This window comes from Siphateles boraxobius, unplaced genomic scaffold, assembly GCF_051911475.1.
Source record: "Siphateles boraxobius isolate OS27281-9 unplaced genomic scaffold, OSU_SipBor_1 213, whole genome shotgun sequence".
NCBI classification, from domain to species: Eukaryota; Metazoa; Chordata; class Actinopteri; order Cypriniformes; family Leuciscidae; genus Siphateles; species Siphateles boraxobius.
In genome coordinates this window covers 2,501-22,500 of record NW_027508826.1, presented here as the reverse complement: position 1 = coordinate 22,500, position 20,000 = coordinate 2,501, and the positions used below count along the sequence as shown (strand labels likewise).

The window sequence follows — 20,000 nt, the reverse complement described above, 5'->3', positions numbered from 1 at the left end:
AATGGAATCATTGACAACAATCCTGAGAACAATCAAACCGCTAATTATGTGATCGGAAAATAGACCTCTATTTAGTCTCAATGGATGTGTCTTACTTTGTTGATTGATCTCTGTCTTATGATGTACATTCTGCAATAGATAACAAAATAAAACAAAATAAAACTAGACCTCTATTATCTTCGGAAAAGATCTTCTCCTCTCCTCATTCCCTTGAAGTATCTGAATCATTCCCTTGAGTAGTTCATGATGGTGAAATTGACATAAACATTGTATTAATTTTCTATAAAAGCCTCTTTGTTAATGAGTCTGAATGCTGGTACGTGCCGATGTTCAGAGCCAAATATATCATCATCTATAAAATGAGTCTCAAATTTCTTTGTAAATCATTCATAAAACCCATTCTTACCAATTTAATTGTGAAAAGTGCTCATATTCTTAATGGAATCATTGACAAACATCCTGAGAACAATCAATCATGTGATCAATATGCAATCCTCTATTATCTTCCAGATCTTATCCTCTCCTCACAACTTTTGTTTCATTTTTTTTTCATTGAAAGATATATTTCTTTATTTTTCTAGGAGTGACTATGCTATTGAGCTTATTGTTAATTTATTTGTTGCATTGTTAAAAAAATTATCCACAAAAACAAATTTCTCAATTACTTTTAAAGGTGCAGTGTGTGAGTGGTGAGGTTATCTAGTGGTGAGGTTACAAATTGCAACCAACAGAAGTTACGGTGGCCGACAGGAAGTGATGTCGTCGTCTGAGACAGCAGAGAGTAGCAGTTCAGCAATGAGGTTTCTTTACAAGGATAAATTAAGAAATTATTTTTACTTAATTATTCAGTAAAACTGTATGTTATTGCGAATATTATTGTTACTTGTTCATCATTGTGTCAGTGTTTTATTCGCTGAACTAAGCTTGCTTCCTTGCACTAGTAACGAAACGCGTTTGTCCGTTTAGGGACACCGTAGAAACATGTCGGCACATTTCAATGATCTGGAACCCGCGGTGTGTGTAGACAGAAACTGCTCATTCTAAGGTAATACAAATATAACGGTTCATTAAGTAAGTCTTTATACACCACTGAAAACTTATTTTTCAAGGTAGTGAGGAAACGCGCTCTGTGGCGCTGTGTGTGTGTTCGCTGTAGCACTGTGTGTGTGTTCGCTGTAGCGCTGTGTGTGTGTTCGCTGTAGCGCTGTGTGTGTGTTCGCTGTAGCGCTGTGTGTGTGTTCGCTGTAGCGTTGTGTGTGTGTTCGCTGTAGCGCTGTGTGTGTGTTCGCTGTAGCGCTGTGTGTTCGCTGTAGCGCTGTGTGTTCGCTGTAGCGCTGTGTGTGTGTTCGCTGTAGCGCTGTGTGTTCGCTGTAGCGCTGTGTGTGTGTTCGCTGTAGCGCTGTGTGTGTGTTCGCTGTAGCGCTGTGTGTTCGCTGTAGCGCTGTGTGTTCGCTGTAGCGCTGTGTGTTCGCTGTAGCGCTGTGTGTTCGCTGTAGCGCTGTGTGTTCGCTGTAGCGCTGTGTGTGTGTTCGCTGTAGCGCTGTGTGTGTGTTCGCTGTAGCGCTGTGTGTGTGTTCGCTGTAGCGCTGTGTGTGTGTTCGCTGTAGCGCTGTGTGTGTGTTCGCTGTAGCGCTGTGTGTGTGTTCGCTGTAGCGCTGTGTGTTCGCTGTAGCGCTGTGTGTTCGCTGTAGCGCTGTGTGTGTGTTCGCTGTAGCGCTGTGTGTGTGTTCGCTGTAGCGCTGTGTGTGTGTTCGCTGTCGGCTACGCTAGAAACATGACCACACAATATGTCGACCTCCATAGAAGGGGGCGCCCGCGGTTATGGAGCTATAAATGTCTCATTCTAAGCTAATAAATACATAATGGTTCATTATTCAAGGTCTTTATACACCACTGAAAACATAGTTATGGATCTTATATTGCATTTCTGTCAATAGATCCTCAGAAATATTACACAATGCACTTTTAAATTCCTTCACCGCGACGACTCCTCATTACCTGGAAGTAGAAGAATGCCTGCCCGAACCAGTAGTGCATGATGGTGGTCTGAGCGGCGTCGTAGTGTATCTTCTTCCAGATGAACTGGGCCATGATGGTCTGGATGAGCAGACAACAGGCCAGCGTGGGCAAGTTATGAGCTCTGAAGAGCAGAGCCACCAATAACACCACGCCACTGTACACTTCCCACAATCCCCTGCTCTTCAGCCGCCCACTGTCCCCCGCTGATGACATCACCTGCGAGCGCAGCAGGTCCTTCACACCCGTGAACAAGATCCCGAGGACGAAGACGTAGACGAATCGAGCCTCCACGGTTCCCCTGAAACAGAGATTCTGGTTTAGAGGCTCATCTGAGGCTACGTTTGTATTAATCCTTGAAGGTCCCATATTGTACAAGTTTTATTTTAGGTTTTGATGTCCTTAAGAATATATATTTGCGGTATAAGTACCAAAAACCATCTCAATATATGTTTACAGCTGCTTTCTCAGGAGCTCTGCCAAGAACAGCTCGATTTTGGCCTGTCTACTTAATATTCATGAGCCTCTCTTCTGATTGGCCTGTTGTTTTCTGAGTGACCCCCCCATTGGTGGGGGCGGACACTGGAGGCGGGACTGAGTAGTTCTGACATCACATTTATACAGAAGTCACAAAGGCTTGTGAAAAGCACAGCTACTTTATGCAGACTGTGTGCGTTTGTCTGTGGATCGACTGTTTTGAAACTTATATGGTATTTTCATAGAGCCGAGACCTCTGATATCATGAACACAGCCAGGACATTCAGTTTTGACAATGTGGGACCTTTAAAAAAGCTTTAAAAGCTTTCCTGTAGCTCAAACTGTAGAGCATTGGCGCTTAAAACACCAATGTCATGTGTTCGATTCCCAGGGAAAGCAAGAATTGATAAGGATGTATGTGTACCTTGAAATGCGATGTAAGTCGCTTTGGATAAAAGCTTCTGCCAAATGCATGAATGTAAATGTAATCCGGATTAGTGCTGCACGATTAATCATAATTTACATGTAAATCGCACTTAAATCGATTTATCTTATCGCGATTTTGAAATCGCAAAGACTGCGAAGAGTCCCAGTTTAGGACATGCCTGATCTAAAGCTGTTCTCGAGATTCTTAATGTAATCAATCAAACTTTAATTTATGTAAAAATCTTTTATTTTTATCCTGATTATTTATATAGTTGAAGTGAAAGAAATTGCATTTTTAGGGATTTTTTGCGTTACTAATTGTTAAGCAATTTTTTTTAAAATTATAAGCATGTCTTAATTAAATCTTAAATTGACAAACTGTGTATAAAATAATACGCGGTTTCAGTGCGATTAATTGTGCATCCCTAATCCGGATACATTTGAAAACTGCGCTTTCGTTTAAAAAACGCTCTCTAGCGTTTTCAGGCATTTCAGTGTGGATGAGAAACTTTTGGAAAAAGCCTGAAAACGCTAAATTCACCATTACTGCACATGCATAAAAACCTCACTGAGATGATACAGATGAAAAATAAATAAAGTTATCGTGCAATTCTTCTGACAGAAAAACTTTATTTAGCAAAATATCTCCGCATTCACTGATCGTCGAGGTTTCACTCACTCACTCTTATATGTTTGGTCTAAACGCAATCCTTTATTGTCCACAAGTGGAAATTTGTCTTTGGCTTCACTACACACCACACACCACACACAAGGACACCAACACAAACATAAAAATATACATAAAAAAAAACAAAGCATTTAAAATTCAAATGGCATTATGAAATGAATGTATTCTTTTTTCACAACACTTTTAAGACTCAATTTAACTCATTTAACTGTGCTTGCAAGGATACGCGACAAAAGCATTCTGGCATAACTGCGTGCGGTTTTGTCTGTTCAAGCGCTGTCCGAAGTGACTTTCTGTAAGTACGAGTGTGTGTGTGTGTGTGTGTCAGACAGGAGATTGGTTTAAAATGGTTTAGAATAGTTTAAAAGCATTTGAATTAGAGCGTGATTCTATATTGTAACGTTAGCCGAAGGATGATGAAAAACACGGATAGTGCGTTAATTGCGTTAAATACTTTTAACGCGTTAACATTAAAAATATATATCGTGTGCGTTAACGTGTTAATTTTGACAGCAGTAATAATTAATGAACACACATATCATCATGACTGCCAGAGATGGATAAAAATCCTACTCCAGTAAGTAAACGTGTAAATGTTGGTACTCAAAAGCGCTTTGTTCCACGTTTCGTTTATTTCTACCACACATGCGCATCAGTTATGTGCATCCCTGGATATGGTACAGTATATTGACAGGGACATTATGGTACTGTATATCAACACTTTCATTTTAAATGTGATTAATCGCGATTAATCTTTGCACAGCCCTAAAATGAACCAATTCAACGATTCCTCTAAAATGAATACTGTATATTTATGTAAACACTGCTGTTCATCACTGTTATCACCTCTATATTATCTAGTCTTCTTGTACATCTACAGTATCTGTTCAGTTTAATGCTGTGATCCTAGATTTATTCATTCATAACCATTGTTCTTGGAACAAAAATACAGCTCGGATTAAATTATATTATATAATCCAATTATGATGATCTGATCTGGTTTAAATGCAGCACACGGTACTCTTAAACAGCTTCCATGCACTTTGTGTAAGTTGCTAGTGTAGTTTTTCTAAAGGGCAGCATGACTGAACGTAGTTTAACGATGTTAAATGACGAGTATCTTGTAGCTGGAGATGCTGGCTCTCACAGTACACTGGATCAGTCACATTAAATGTGATTATAGAGCAAAACAGGCGGGGGGGGGTTCTGCAATTTCCCTGGAGGAGGAAAATCTCATCATTTTTATTTGCCACTGTGTCTCTGTTCCTCTTCACTGTAAATAAGCTCCATCAGAGAGAAAACTACATCTGCACTAAACTCTTTAATCCAACACGCGTTACCATGACAACCTGAACTTGGCAACGGCACGTCGTTTATGCCGTGAGAATGAATGACGAAGCAGGAAAAACGTCAAACCTGAAAGCATCAAGACTTGCTTTAACCTGCACAGACAAATGAGGACCAGCTGGTATTGGGTTTTATTACCTACTAAATTAATTTGTGAACTTCATATTAATAAAGGTTCGAAATTAGTGATGCATAAGGTTATTATAGTTTTGCTTTTTTAAATTAGTTTTTATTTTAATATCGTTTTCAAATTTGCTTTAAATTTCAGTTTAGTTTTAGTTAGTTTTATTAGTGGTTTTGTTAGTTTTAGTTTATGCAAACACATTTCTATTTAGTTTTTATTTTATTTAGTTTCAGTTTTAGTTTTAGTAATTATAGTTTAGCAGAGCAAACAGAACACTTCAGTGTAGACCAAAGCGAGACGCTTAATTTCAGCAAAGTTTAATGTTTGCCCAGATTACAGTTAACTCTTGTACATCTTGACATCTTAATAGTAAAAATAAAATAATGGTTTGAGATTGAACAAAGCACCAAATAAATGGAACTTAAAAGTATACAAGAAAAAAATATGAAAAATTCAGACAAACTAATTCATATTAAAGATGAAATCTTGTTAAACATGCCTAGTTTACTTTTTTTCAGCTGTAAATGTAGCAGAGTGACCACTGGTACATTTAAAACAAAACAAACAGAAAAAAAGCTCAATTCATCTGACTACAGCCAACACAACCTGCTGTGTAGCCAGTGTGATTAAATAATGAAACATCTATGCAATGTTTGAGTGTGTACATGTTTGTATATCCTTGTGGAGACTTAAACCTGAATGCACACAGACTCATGGGGACTCGTGTCACTGTGGAGACCCACATTGAGGTACACAAGGCTATAAATCATACAAAATTAGTTTTTTTGTAAAAGTAAAAATGCAGAAAGTTGTGTGATGGGTAGGTTTAGGGGTCGGGTTAGTGTAAGAAGACAGAATAGTTTGTGCAGTATAAAAACCATTACGTCTATGAAGAGTCCCCACAAAGATAGTGCACCAGAGTGTGTTTGTGTGTGTGTGTGTGTGTGTGTCCTGGTATTCCATACATTGCGGGGAAATGTCTCCACGTGGATATTATTAGCATTAAATGTTTTATAAAAACAAAGATAATAACAGCACCTTTCAGCCTGTCCACCTCCATGCAAACATGACATCTCAAACATAGTAGCCTAGAACATTAAAGGTTGTTTGTGCTTGACGAACTTGTTTTGCTGTCGCACCCGCGTCTCGCAAATGAAACGGCATTCTAAAAATGCTGCGCTCAAGTTAAAAGAAGTCCAACTTGCGTCTTATTACCTTGTGTAATTTCCCATTCCACTGCAACAGATGCATCCTTTATGAACAGCGCTTAGCACTAGCCATGTGTTCTACGTTACGGTCCTTCATTGAGCGCGTCACAGCAGGACAGCGGTTAATCGCCTCAGAAACTTCACACGTATGAAGCGCAGTATCAGCCACAGGTCAGATTTTCCGCCAATGTAAAGAGCTTAATAACGAAAACTATTATTTATTTTTGCTAATTATTATTTTATTTCAGTTAGTTTTTCAGTAACTGTTGTTAGTTTCGTTTAGTTTTAGTTTTTCATTTATTATGAATTTTTAATTTTATTTCAGTTTACGAAAATGTTTTTTGACCAATAGTTTTAGTTTTAGTTTCAGTTTTCGTTTACGAAAATAACCTTGATGCATACAAAAAAAATAATCTGTCCTCATTTACTCACTCATGACATTACAATAATGAGTGACTGAACGAACTAACAAACTTAAAGAAATTCAAATGAAAGAAAAAAAATTTAAGAATGAACAAAAGGATAAACAATAATGAAAGAAATATCAAACAAATGAATGAATAAATTAACAGGAAGGAAAGTATAAAGGAAAGAAAGGGCGAGCAAGCGAAAGAAAGAAAGAAAGAGTGAGTGAGTGAATGAAAAAGAACAAGTGAGTGAGCGAGCAAACGAAAGAAAGAGCAATCAAGCGAACGAACGAAAGAATGAAAGATAGTGAGCAAACGAATAAACCAATAAAAGAGCAAGCGGGCAAATGAAATAACAAACTCACACTCATAATTTACTCTCACACTCACATTTACTCACACTCACATTTACTCACACTCACATTTACTCACACTCACATTTACTCACACTCACATTTACTCACACTCACATTTACTCACACTCACATTTACTCACACTCACATTTACTCACTCATATTTACTCACTCATATTTAATTCACACTCATTTACTGACTCATAATTTACTCACACTCATATTTACTCACTCATATTTACTCACTCATATTTACTCTCACATTTACTCACACTCACATTTACTCACACTCACATTTACTCACATTTACTCACACTCACATTTACTCACACTCACATTTACTCACACTCACATTTACTCACACTCATATTTAATTCACACTCATTTACTGACTCATAATTTACTCACACTCATATTTAATTCACACTCATTTACTGACTCATAATTTACTCACACTCATATTTACTCACACTCATATTTACTCATATTTACTCACACTCATCATTTACTCATATTTACTCACACTCATAATTACTCACACTCATAATTTACTCGCACTCATATTTACTCACACTCATATTTACTCATATTTACTCACACTCATCATTTACTCATATTTACTCACACTCATAATTACTCACACTCATAATTTACTCGCACTCATATTTACTCGCACTCATATTTACTCGCACTCATATTTACTCATATTTACTCACACTCATCATTTACTCATATTTACTCACACTCATAATTACTCACACTCATATTTACTCACACTCATATTTACTCACACTCATATTTACTCACACTCATATTTACTCACACTCATATTTACTCACTCATAATTTACTCAAACTCATATTTACTCACACTTATCATTTACTCACACTCATAGTTACTCACACTCATATTTACTCACACTCATATTTACTCAAACACACTTATTTATACACACTCATATATACACTCATACTTACTCATTATTTACTCATCATACACTCATTTGATCAGTCATATATAATCATACTTATTTAAACTCATATTTAGTCATTTACTCACACTCATACTCATACTCATATTAACTTATCGCTTACTCATACTTACTCATTTACTCACACTTATATTTACTCATCATTTACTCACACTCATATATACACTCATACTTACTCATTAACTCACACTCATATTCACTCACTCATACTTACTCATCATTTACTCACACTTATATTCACTCACTCATACTTACTCATCATTTACTCACACTTATATTCACTCACTCATACTTACTCATCATTTACTCACACTTATATTCACTCACTCATACTTACTCATCATTTACTCACACTCATATTTACTCACTCATACTTACTCATCATTTACTCACACTCATATTTACTTACTCATCATTTACTCACACTTATATTCACTCACTCATACTTACTCATCATTTACTCACACTCATATTCACTCACTCATCATTTACTCACACTCATATTCACTCACTCATACTTACTCATTATTTACTCACACTCATATTCACTCACTCATACTTACTCATCATTTACTCACACTCATATTTACTCACTCATACTTACTCATCATTTACTCACACTTATATTCACTCACTCATACTTACTCATCATTTACTCACACTCATATTCACTCACTCATCATTTACTCACACTCATATTCACTCACTCATACTTACTCATCATTTACTCACACTCACATAGTTTCTATGTGCCATTAATAAGAATAAGAAGAAGATTAAGAAGAGCCAATCAAATCTGCTTGATGTCTTTGCTTGAAGAAAGAAAACAGATTCTCTATCATGCTTTAATTATCTATAATCAGAGCAACTCAATGAAGGAGTGAGAGAGAAGGAATGAGAGCGATTGAGGAATACATGAGAATCTATTGCACAGGCCACTGGAGACTAAATATAAACCTCTATTAAACTCTATTGTGCCACAGACCTAGTAAAAGTGAAATCAGTGCAATACAGATCGTTCGTGTCAGCAAAAGTTTCTCAAAAAATAAAACAAACTGCACTAGGACCGTGTTTCACTACTGACTCATGTTCACACTGTCAGTGTGTGTTGAGGTTTCAGCGATCACAGCCAATCTGAACACATCTGAGACTCAACAGGTCATGACACCAGTAACTGAGAACATGAGGACAAAACCCTGAAGCTCATTCACACAGGCCTAAACTGAAGCTGCATGTGGACTTACACACGGCAGAAACATGCATATTTAAATGAGGTCATTATAGGCAAATCCATGCAAATGAGGCTCATTCTAAAATGTGCTGAATCACAAACATTGTGTGTGTAAATTGTGTCAAATCTAGTAAACACACACATGCACTCACTCACATACTCACACACACACACACACACACACACACACACACACAAAAACACTCGAACACACACTCTCTCACACACACACACACACACACGCACGCACACACGCTCGCTCGCTCTCTCACACATACACACTCAAACACACACACACACACACACTGGCATTCTTACTCCGGGAAACTGCAAATCCAGCCACTCCGAATGAGAGTTAGTCATTGTTGTGTGCAGGATGATCAGATGGTGTGTGTGAAGGGTGTGTATTCATGGCATCTGAGGTGGACACTACTTTATCATTAATCTTTGAGTCCTGCCAGCGATTCACTCGGTCTGACGGGAATTGACGCATGACGCATGAAAGAGAGGTTGTTTAGGTTGCCAGTTTTCAAAATGTCCGCTCTAATAAAGACTGTTCTCCGGACAACAGACCTCACACACACACACACACACACACACACACACACACACACACACACACACACACACACACACACACACACACACACACACACACAGTCATTTATTCATTCCTGTCTTTGTTTTATTCAGATCCGGTGTTGCTGGTCTGTTGTTCCCACAGCTGTCCGTCAGGGAAACTATGAGAACAATATGACCTTTGACCTGGTGTCACGCAGGTTATTGTGAGGAACATAAACTCAAGCTAAAGTCGTGTCATGGTTGCGAAGTATTTTGATGAAATTTTAATGAAAAAATGAATAATACATGACAGATCAACTGCAAGAAAGAACAAGTTAATGAATTAACAAACAAGCAAGCAAGCAAGCAAGCAAGAAAGAAAGGTCAATTGAAGAAGCTAACAAAATTTGTAAAAAGAAAACGAATAAATAAAATAAAGCGATGAAAGTTAATGAAACCAAAAATAAATAAACAAAATAAATAAATCATAAAAAATACATAATTATAAATAAACTAATAATTATAAATGAAATAAAATATACAAAATTAATAATAAAAAAAAAATAATACAAAAATTAAAAATAAAAATAATAATTTAAAATTAAATAAATAAAATGACTGAACAACTGCAAGGACGAACAAGTGAATGAATGAACAAGAAAGAGGTCAAATCAACAAACTAACTAAATTAACAAAATAAAAAAGAACGAGTGATGAAAGTTAATGAAGTTAAAATAAATAAATATACAAATAAAAAATAATAAATAATTAATAAAAATTAAATGAATACTTAAACATAAATAATGAAAAAAACAAAACAAATTAAATACACTAATCATTCAAAATAAAGAAAGGAATAAATAAATAAATGCATTTCTTTATTTATGAATACAAATACAGGTTATTGTGATCAACATAAACCTGTGCAAAAGTCGTGCCATGATTGCTGTGGTTGATGGGCTGTTGCTGTCTGTTTAAATCATGTTTTGCCTCTCATCAATAATTTTCATCCCATTTCCAATCTGCCATTTCTTGCTAAAATACAGTTATACACACTTTACACTATATTTTTGAGCCCCTCCAATCTGGCTTCTGCAAACCGCATAGCACTGAAACAGCATTAATTACAGTCACTAATGAGCTGTTGATCATTGCTGACTCTTTCAATTCTGATTCTTCTCAATCTCAGTGCAGCTTTTTACACAGTAGATCATTTTCTTTTACTCACTTGTTTGGAAACTGTTTTTAGTGTTACTGACATGGTTTAAACTGGTTCAAGTCTTACCTCTCAGACCGTAGACCGTTTAGGTCCAATATTGGTTCAGTGCAATTTGGTGTTCCCCAGGGTTCAGTATTGAGTCCCTTACTTTTTAGCAGGTACATTTTCCCCCTTGGGCAACTTCTAAGATCCCTTGATCTTAAGTTAAATTTTTATGCAGACGACACTCAGATTTACATTCACTCAAAACCTGGTGATAACAGTCTAATCTTGATTTGGCAGAAATAGCTATGAGATCATCGATATGGGATTATTTTACTGTCTGCCAGGAAAAAATTGCACGTCTGATTGCTCAGAACTAGTAAGCCTTTCCTCAACAAGACACATGATGCGAGACAACGCTCATGTGTTCACAGCACAAACCGAGCGAGACTAATTACACGCCACACTTGTTGTTTGATGCATTTTTTACACAGGTATCTCTCAGAGCGCATTAGAAGAGAAATATGTGAGTGTGTGCACACATTTATGAACAGAATTAATTTCCATCTCTGTGTGGGATCCGCATGCATAAACACTCTCATACGAGGTGTCAGATCAAAACACACACCCCTAGATTAATCAGGATAAAAATACGCAGGCTTTTTATGGCATCCTGACGCAGGTGTGCTTTTAATTACTCTCTTCAGATGTGTCGGGATCTAAAATCTCAGGGAAAAAAGGGCAAATTCCACTTGAAAGTGAGCGTCGAGGACTATGCCCTGCTCACTATGGAGGGCCGAACACTTGAAGCGAGTACTTTTAAGGGTGCAGGGCATTACAGTGTCATATGTGAACACCATACACACAGACACTCTTTATTTGAATGTGACCTTAATAACCTAGCAGAAAAAAATCCTGTTTATGTGGCAGATGAAACATCTTTATGGAATGACTCTCAAGCAAACAAACATGTCAAGACTCTTAAATATATTGAGGGGCTACATTATAAAGTCAAACCAAATATTATTCAGACACCAGATATAATTGTTGAATTTTTTTTTTTTACTTAGTGGGTGCAGGAGACTATAGTTCATTTATGAAAGTGCAGATAGTAAACTAAAGTAAATGCATATTATACCCAAAATTATAATATATTATAATAAAGTGACATATTATGCACAGAAATTCTTCATACAGTGACTACCAGTAAAATGTATAAAAATTTGGGACCAAAAATTATTCAGACACATTGAGCTGATCATGTTTTGCTGAAGTGTTTTTTCTTTAATTGCTAATGCACCTTTTTACACCACAGACTGAACAATATTAAACATTGCTTGGTAATTGTTTAAGCTAAACTAGTATTATGTAATTGTGTAGTTAAATTTAACAGCTGACAGATATTCAACATAATTAATGTGTGAGAGTCTAACAGAAGGTTTAATAATTTAATAACTTTAATAACTCTGAGTTCGTCATATTTTATTACCATTTTCTAAACTATAGCGAATAAACTGTGATAATGTGAGAAATGTTGAAGTTGTCTGAATAAATTTAGGTTTGACTGTACATGATCTCTCCCTTTCTTACACAGAACAACCTCCAGGACAACAAGTCTGGTTTCAAAAGCGTCACTAAACTGAGACTACCCTGCTCTATTCTTGTCTGGCAAAAGCAGCTTCCAAATCCTCAGTACTCATATTGTTGGATCAGTCAGCTGCGTTTGACAGTTAACCACCAGATCCTCCAGTTAATTCTCTCAGTAGGTCTTCAGGCTGTTGTGGAGGGGTGAGGTGTCTAAAGACTGGAATACACGACACGCAGTATTGGAAATTAACACCCGCCAAATGTGGGTGAAAATCATCCGTGGCGGGTAACGCTGTCAAATCACTAGCCAATTTGACATGTTACTTATTATATTTACTCACTTTGGTGGGGAAGTTTGTGTAAGTCAAATCTGATTAGGCGCAAATACTCGTGAGTCATCATGATATTAAATACAGCGTATTGCAAAGAATCTGCTCATATCTGGATTACTTGAACACACACGTCACTACACAATAAATAACGGCGTGCGTGTTAATTTGCATTGAAGCAATTATAGTGAAAATTAAAAAGCATTTGGTTAGCAGAAAAGACATTGTTATTTTCCAACATCCTACATTTTTTTAATTGTATGTTGTTCTGTATTGATCTGTCCACCTAAACATAAAATTTTGATGATGAGGATGAAAGAGGAAGGGAGGAGATGGCTGGATGAAAGGATTTTGTTTGAATAAGAAATTATTGTATGAAATCCAAATAATATATATATATATATATATATATATATATATATATATATATATCATCATACACTTGCCAACTTTGTAAATGGTTAGAGAGAAAATCTGGGCATCATACACTATAGCACTGAGGATCAAACACTGGCATACACTGCAATACACTAAACAGAAACATGTGACACAGGATTGAAGTGAGCTGCGTTAACACCACTGTGTGAATACTCAAACTGCTGCAACCAATTACTAAACAAATGTCAGATTCTTCGTTTTCTAACACATTTACCCGGTCTCGTATGTCGTCTCGTATCTTTGTGACATTGCACCCTTGATTTCCATTGTCTGGTCAGCGTATGACTGTATTATGTACAGTATTTTTTAGCAATGCATCATACACTATATATGTTCTAAAATCGGCTAATCAAAATCTGAATTTAACAAAATCTGTGCCCATCATACATTACTTGATTTTCTGTGAATTCTGTCAACTCCGAACGCACAAAATCTGCAGACTGGTGCAGACATTCGGCAACTACTGCCGACTCATCCAGATCGCAAATTGGGGCAAAAATCTGAGCAAAAGTCGTGTAGTTTGTTCCAATCTTAAGTTGCAACATCTAGCTACTGGATTCATAAATACGTTCAGAAACACGTTTTTTCCTATCACTGTTATCATCTATCTAATGGAGTGCCTCAGGGCTCAATGCTGGGACCGTTTCTTTTCTCCATCTACATGTCAACACTAGGATCTGTCATTCAGAAACATGGTTTTTCCTATTACTATTACCATCTATCTACTGGAGTGCCTCAGGGCTCAGTGCTGGGACCGTTTCTCTTCTCCATCTACATGTAAACACTAGGAACTGTCATTCAGAAACATGGTTTTTCCTATCACTGTTATCATCAACCTACTGGAGTGCCTCAGAGCTCAGTGCTGGGACCCTTTCTCTTCTCCATCTACATGTAAACACTAGGAACTGTCATTCAGAAACATGGTTTTTCCTATCACTGTTATCATCAACCTACTGGAGTGCCTCAGAGCTCAGTGCTGGGACCGTTTCTCTTCTCCATCTACAGGTCAACACTAGGATCTGTCATTCACAAGCATGTTTTTTCTTATCACTGTTGCCATCTATCTACAGGAGTGCCTCAGGGCTCAGTGCTGGTATCGTTTCTCTTCTCCCTCTACATGTAAACCCTAGGAACTGTCATTCAGAAAATGTTTTTTCCTATCACTGTTATCATCAACCTACTGGAGTGCCAAGTTCAAAACCCAATTCAATGTCCTTTAAAATATAATCGTGTGTAATTTTTTTTAAAATATAGTTCATTATTTTTTCATTTCTTTAGTTGAAGTGAGTATATTTGAGTCTATATTTGAGACACTCCAGTAGATAGATGGTAACAGTAATAGGAAAAAACATATTTCTGAATGACAGATCCTAGTGTTGACATGTGGATGGAGAAAAGAAACGGTCCCAGCACTGATCCCTGAGGGACTCCAGTAGATAGATGATAACAGTGATTGCCTGAAGAAAATTTATTTTGTTTTTCTTAATTATTTATTGCGTGAACTGGCTACGCTTTAGTTGGCTTCTCTTGCTTTCAGAGAGAAAAAAACATTAAGCTTTAATGCTTTTTGAAGACCTGTACCAGCTAACAATATCCCCTCTGTCCCTTGAGAAGTGTTTTCAGAATTCATGTTTTCCTCTCTGATGGCAAACACAGACTTTGTTGAAGTCGCCTGACTGGAGACTCTATGTTATTCAGTTTATGATGTGCACTTCGCCTCAACAGATCAGTGTCCTGATATCTCATTCTGTCACCACTGAACTCAGACGCTCATGCTCTCCGTTCAAACACTCCAAAATCTGTGTCTCTGCCAAAATTCCTGTTTATTTCTTTTCCGCTCCGCTTTCTGACAACAATCATCCCCCGTAAACAGCTTTGAGCATAAACTCTGATTAAAAACGCATCTTGCTTGACATCTCTTCACTCTGTCTTTTGTGTGCTTGTGGTTTTCTCTCAACGACAGTCGACAGCACTTTGGACTCGTTTATTTTTTTTAATCAAAGGCGGAATAAATAGATAACCAAAACCAAACAACAATGAGCTTAAAATTAAAATTCTCGACTTGCTCAGTTGTGCAGTTTTTTTTCCACTGACCTTGTTGCAAAGCATTCTGGGATTCTGTGAAAGATGTGACTTAGTATAGTCTAAAAGGCTGCATCATAATTATCTTGTGTGCATGCTAACAATATGCTTATGAAACCAAAAAAGCTATTAATAATTCTTGTTTACATGAAGAAAGACATTTCGAACGGACTAAATACCACACGCTGAGTTGTTTAGTAGCTTGTTTAATGCATGTGGTGCAATAATTCTGTTTTGGTCTTCTAACATAAATAAATTAGATGCAAAACAGACTCAAGGTTGTTTACGCCTCTAAAAGCAGCTTGAGACATATCTGTGATTTACATATCTATTCAGAAAGGTATTTACTGTGTTAACTAACACCCACATTCACAAAAGCACATGGAAGAATAACCCCATTAGAAGTATCAGCAGTCCCTTATAGTCTGTACTATTTTTGGGTCATGCATGATTGTGCATCTTGGTCAAGGGACAAGTCACTTCACTCTGTGGCCATTTTTTATATTAGTATTGTTCTTTTTATGGAAGTAAAACTTCTATGTACTTGAATGATGAAATTTTACAATGTACCACTTTTTTGTGGCAAATAATGTTTTTATAAGCACTTTACTTCAGGGCAAATTTATTAAAACATACCGATTATTGGCCGATACATCGGTGCATCACTAATATATATTAGGGGTGTAACAATACAGATATAAAAGCAACAAATCCCCAATGCTATGCTTCTTTTCATTTTTTTTTAAAACAGACAGTGATCTGGATGATGTTGTCTCGTATGTGTTAGCATGAGTGATTCCTGATTGCTTAAAATAAAAAACAAGGAATTGTTGAGGCTACATATTTCCAGGACACTCATGTTACATCACTGGACTGTAGTGAAATTTCCACGACACAAATCGCCACAATGCCAAATGATTATGTCTCATTATAACAGCGGAAACAACTTAAAATACTCCATCATTTATGGTAATAAAGATAAGAGTAAAACGTCAATCGAAACTGTAAAGGGTCTGTTTTTATTTGTGTAAACTCACAATAAACAAAACATTGTGCTTTTGTAAAATAAAGAAAACAAACAGGATTCTGCTTTCTGTCGTCCTTGATTCCTTTCTGTGAAGTTTGTGGAGCAAGTCTAAGACTGTCGCGGTGAAGGAATTTCGGTATAATATGCGGTTTTATCACCATTTATTTATTTATTTATTTGTTGCTATATACATTTTCAGTAACCAATATAACAATCTCTACGCATTGAAAGGCTGTCACTCAGCACATCGTTACGGCAATGGACTGTCATTGAGTGAGTCGTTAAACCGTTCATTCAACTAGTGCTGTAGCGGCGCATCGATGTTACGTCGACGCCATATTTTTGCGTCGACACTTTTTATTTATTTTTTGCACCGTTTCCGGCGGTACAGCTAGCCACCACACGTGGGAGACGGAAACATTGCAGAATGGAGGACGAAAACAACTAGAAGTGAATGTGCTTTCCATTAAATGAATCACACACAGTAAACAAACCCTTAACAAAAAAAAAAAAACTTTGCAATTTAGACGCGCAAACTGGGTGCTGGTGCGGTGAGACGTACATGCTCGGGCAGATTCGGCTTGAAGTCGTTCATCCTCGTTTGCGCGCCGCGCACGCGGTTACAAAAGAAGCCGTGCACACAGCCAAGCGAAATAGGGTCGAAATAGAGGTCTAATGACAGTGTTCAAATACATAACATTAGACTAAGGTTAGCCATAGTATCATGATTCAGTACACTAGTTAGTATTTATTTGAGATACATTATGGTTTTTTATTTATCAAGCAGCAGAAAAATAATCTTTATATTAATAGTCCAATTAGTCGTTAAATTAGTCGACTAATCGATAAAATAATCGCCCAACTAACCGTTTAGTTAATAATCGTTTAACCCAGCCCTACATTCAACGAACACGTTCAAAAATGCTGATTCATTAAAAGATAGATGTAATGAACCAAGATATTCATTATTTTTAACTTTGAGCTCAACTTTTGAAGGCTCAGCTGACCAGAAATGCTATGGGTAACGCTGAAACTGATGCTTCACTTAATATAGACCAATGGCATTGATTCAATGCGTGACTCGCAGATTTATTTTCCCGCGGCTTCCTCCCGCTGTGGATGCTTTCACTTTCCTGTGTGTTTAGGCTTAAGGACAAATCCACAAAGCCTCTGTCTTGTTATCATTATTAACTTATTTAACATTCAATACACATGCATGAAGTTCAAAACAAGAAGGATAGCCTTATGTAAAAAGAAAACGTGAATATTGCGATTGCTGCGGTTACTTGCATTCCTCTGCGGTTGGTTTGTCAGTAGCGCGGTACTACAATATTGCGGTAAGCGCGACAGCGGTAAGCGCGTCACGAAAATGAATCGAAACTCAGCGTATGGGCTACTAGCAAGCTCTTGCGTGTTAAGGCGGTTATCAAACAGCATTGCATTACCATGCGCCCCCTTCTGGATTGGAGTGTGAATCGCCTGAGACTGTATTCAGCATCTGACTGTATGCACCGAACCGTGACGGTTCAGGACAAATACATGTATCGTTACACCCCTAATATATGTATTGATATTATATTATATATATATATATATAGATAGATATAGGGCTGCAAGATATTGAAGAAAAATGCGATAACTCATTAAATAATACGTTATTCAATATCAGATACGAAGTAAACTTAAATTATTTTTAAAATATATTTAAAATAACCTATGTGTTTCACATTCTTTCTGTGTCAAGAAAAATCCCTACAGCTTCTGAAAGTGAGCATCATTGTTTTACTGTAACATAAGAAGTGTTATTTTAACATCAGTGTAAACCAGGGGGTTTAGTGGTTCAGGTTATGCTACATTAGGTTTATTTAACAACAGCAACTGAATAATCAAATGTAAAAATAAACACTGCTTAGTTTTCACTGTATGAATTCAATATATACTGATTATTATTATTAAAGCTACAAAAGTTATTCAGCCAAGAGCAGCGAGTGATTTTCTCTTTGTCTTTTGTTCATGACTCCAGTTATTGCAAGCTGTTGCGATATGCATATCACGGTATATGCATTTGCGATATTTCGATATATTGTGCAGCCCTAATATATATATATATAGCAAAGTCAAGTGACATCAAAACCTGACAACAATGGTACCATAAATGGATCTTCTTTATCTTAAATATGGCAAATAATGTATTTCTCAGGTCGGTTTAACAAATTTTCAAGAGAAAAATAAGACGACGTTTTTGTAAATGAGGCTCTTTTACCTCATTCTCTATATTCAGTATTTTGCAAGTAAATTAAAATAAATAGGAACTTAATTTTTAATATTTTATGTGGCTGGAAAGAAATCAAACAGAACAATTCTTCAAAATTCCTCTTATTTTCCATGGAAGAAGATTTGAAATAGCATGGGAGTAAAATAAATGTTTCCATTTTCAGGTGAACTACCCTTTTAAATGCACTAAAATCAACACTCATTAGGGAGAAAAGCAGAAAGCGTGTGATAGAGAGTCAGGAAGCGCGAGTCGAAACGATGGGGTTTAAGTCAGCGGACGTCTACTTAACAGGCGAACCAGAGGTTGCCAGGGCAACATAAACAATGTCCCGCAGTGATTAATGAGTGTGAGAGCGAGTACGATGGCACAGGGTGGCAGTGCCAATTACCTCTCGCTCTCGTTCTCTCTGTCACATGGAGAGTGTGTAATGGGACACAGCCTCTGGCGCTACACCGAGGCCAGGAGGTCAAAGATTTAATTAGGTGGGAGTAAATGTCAAGGGGAAGAGGCGAGTCGTGTGTGTGAAACTGTGTGTGTGTTCCTTAGAAAACTCTTTTTACTTTTATGAGTGTGTGTGTGTGTGTGTGAAGATCTGCTAAAGTATTACCTGGGGCTCTCTTAGGCCAGAAACACTACACAAGTACACAGATGCATACGAGTATAAATATGTACATGTACTGTGTGTAAACATACAGTGTATAATGAGTATTCTCATATAACTCGTTCCTAAATGACAATGATTCACTTGTGTCTCTTATACCTTTGATAAAATCACAGCGAACATTATAAGTATGAAACCGCTTCACAACCACACAGTGTCATTATTTCTGTAAAATATTCATATTATCACAGAAGAACTGGCATTAAAGTGTATATATAGGATAAAAACACTGTTGTCTACGAAAGCGATCAAAATAGAGCAAATCACCTTTTGAAAGTGACATGGCGCTTCAAACAACGACTGTATCGATTACATCATTACGCCAGTAGGTGGAGACAAGTGACTGTAAGAAATGTATTAGTAATTGAATCATTCACTCAAGAGATTCGTTCAAAAACACTGATTCATCCAGTAATGACACAATGAAGCACTTATAAGTGTGTCATTGAATCATTCACTCAAGCCATTTTCTTAAAAATAATTCATTCAGATTCATTAAACTGCAGCAATTAACAATTTGTCAGAAATTCTTTTGTAAATTACATGCTATTTTGTCATTTAGTCCGTTTA

At 36.8% G+C, this 20,000-nt stretch overlaps 1 protein-coding gene across 1 annotated transcript in view; it reads right to left on the bottom strand.

Annotated features, from left to right (window-relative positions):
* LOC143746163 (GPI ethanolamine phosphate transferase 2, catalytic subunit-like) overlaps positions 1 to 20,000 on the bottom strand; it is a gene marked incomplete at its 5' end in the record, with an annotated part of 38,864 nt that overhangs the window by 18,151 nt on the left and 713 nt on the right. Inside the window, one exon of the mRNA XM_077237925.1 lies at positions 1,999 to 2,317. Coding sequence (XP_077094040.1) covers positions 1,999 to 2,317 — 319 coding nt within the window. The remainder of the gene's footprint in view (positions 1 to 1,998; positions 2,318 to 20,000) is intronic.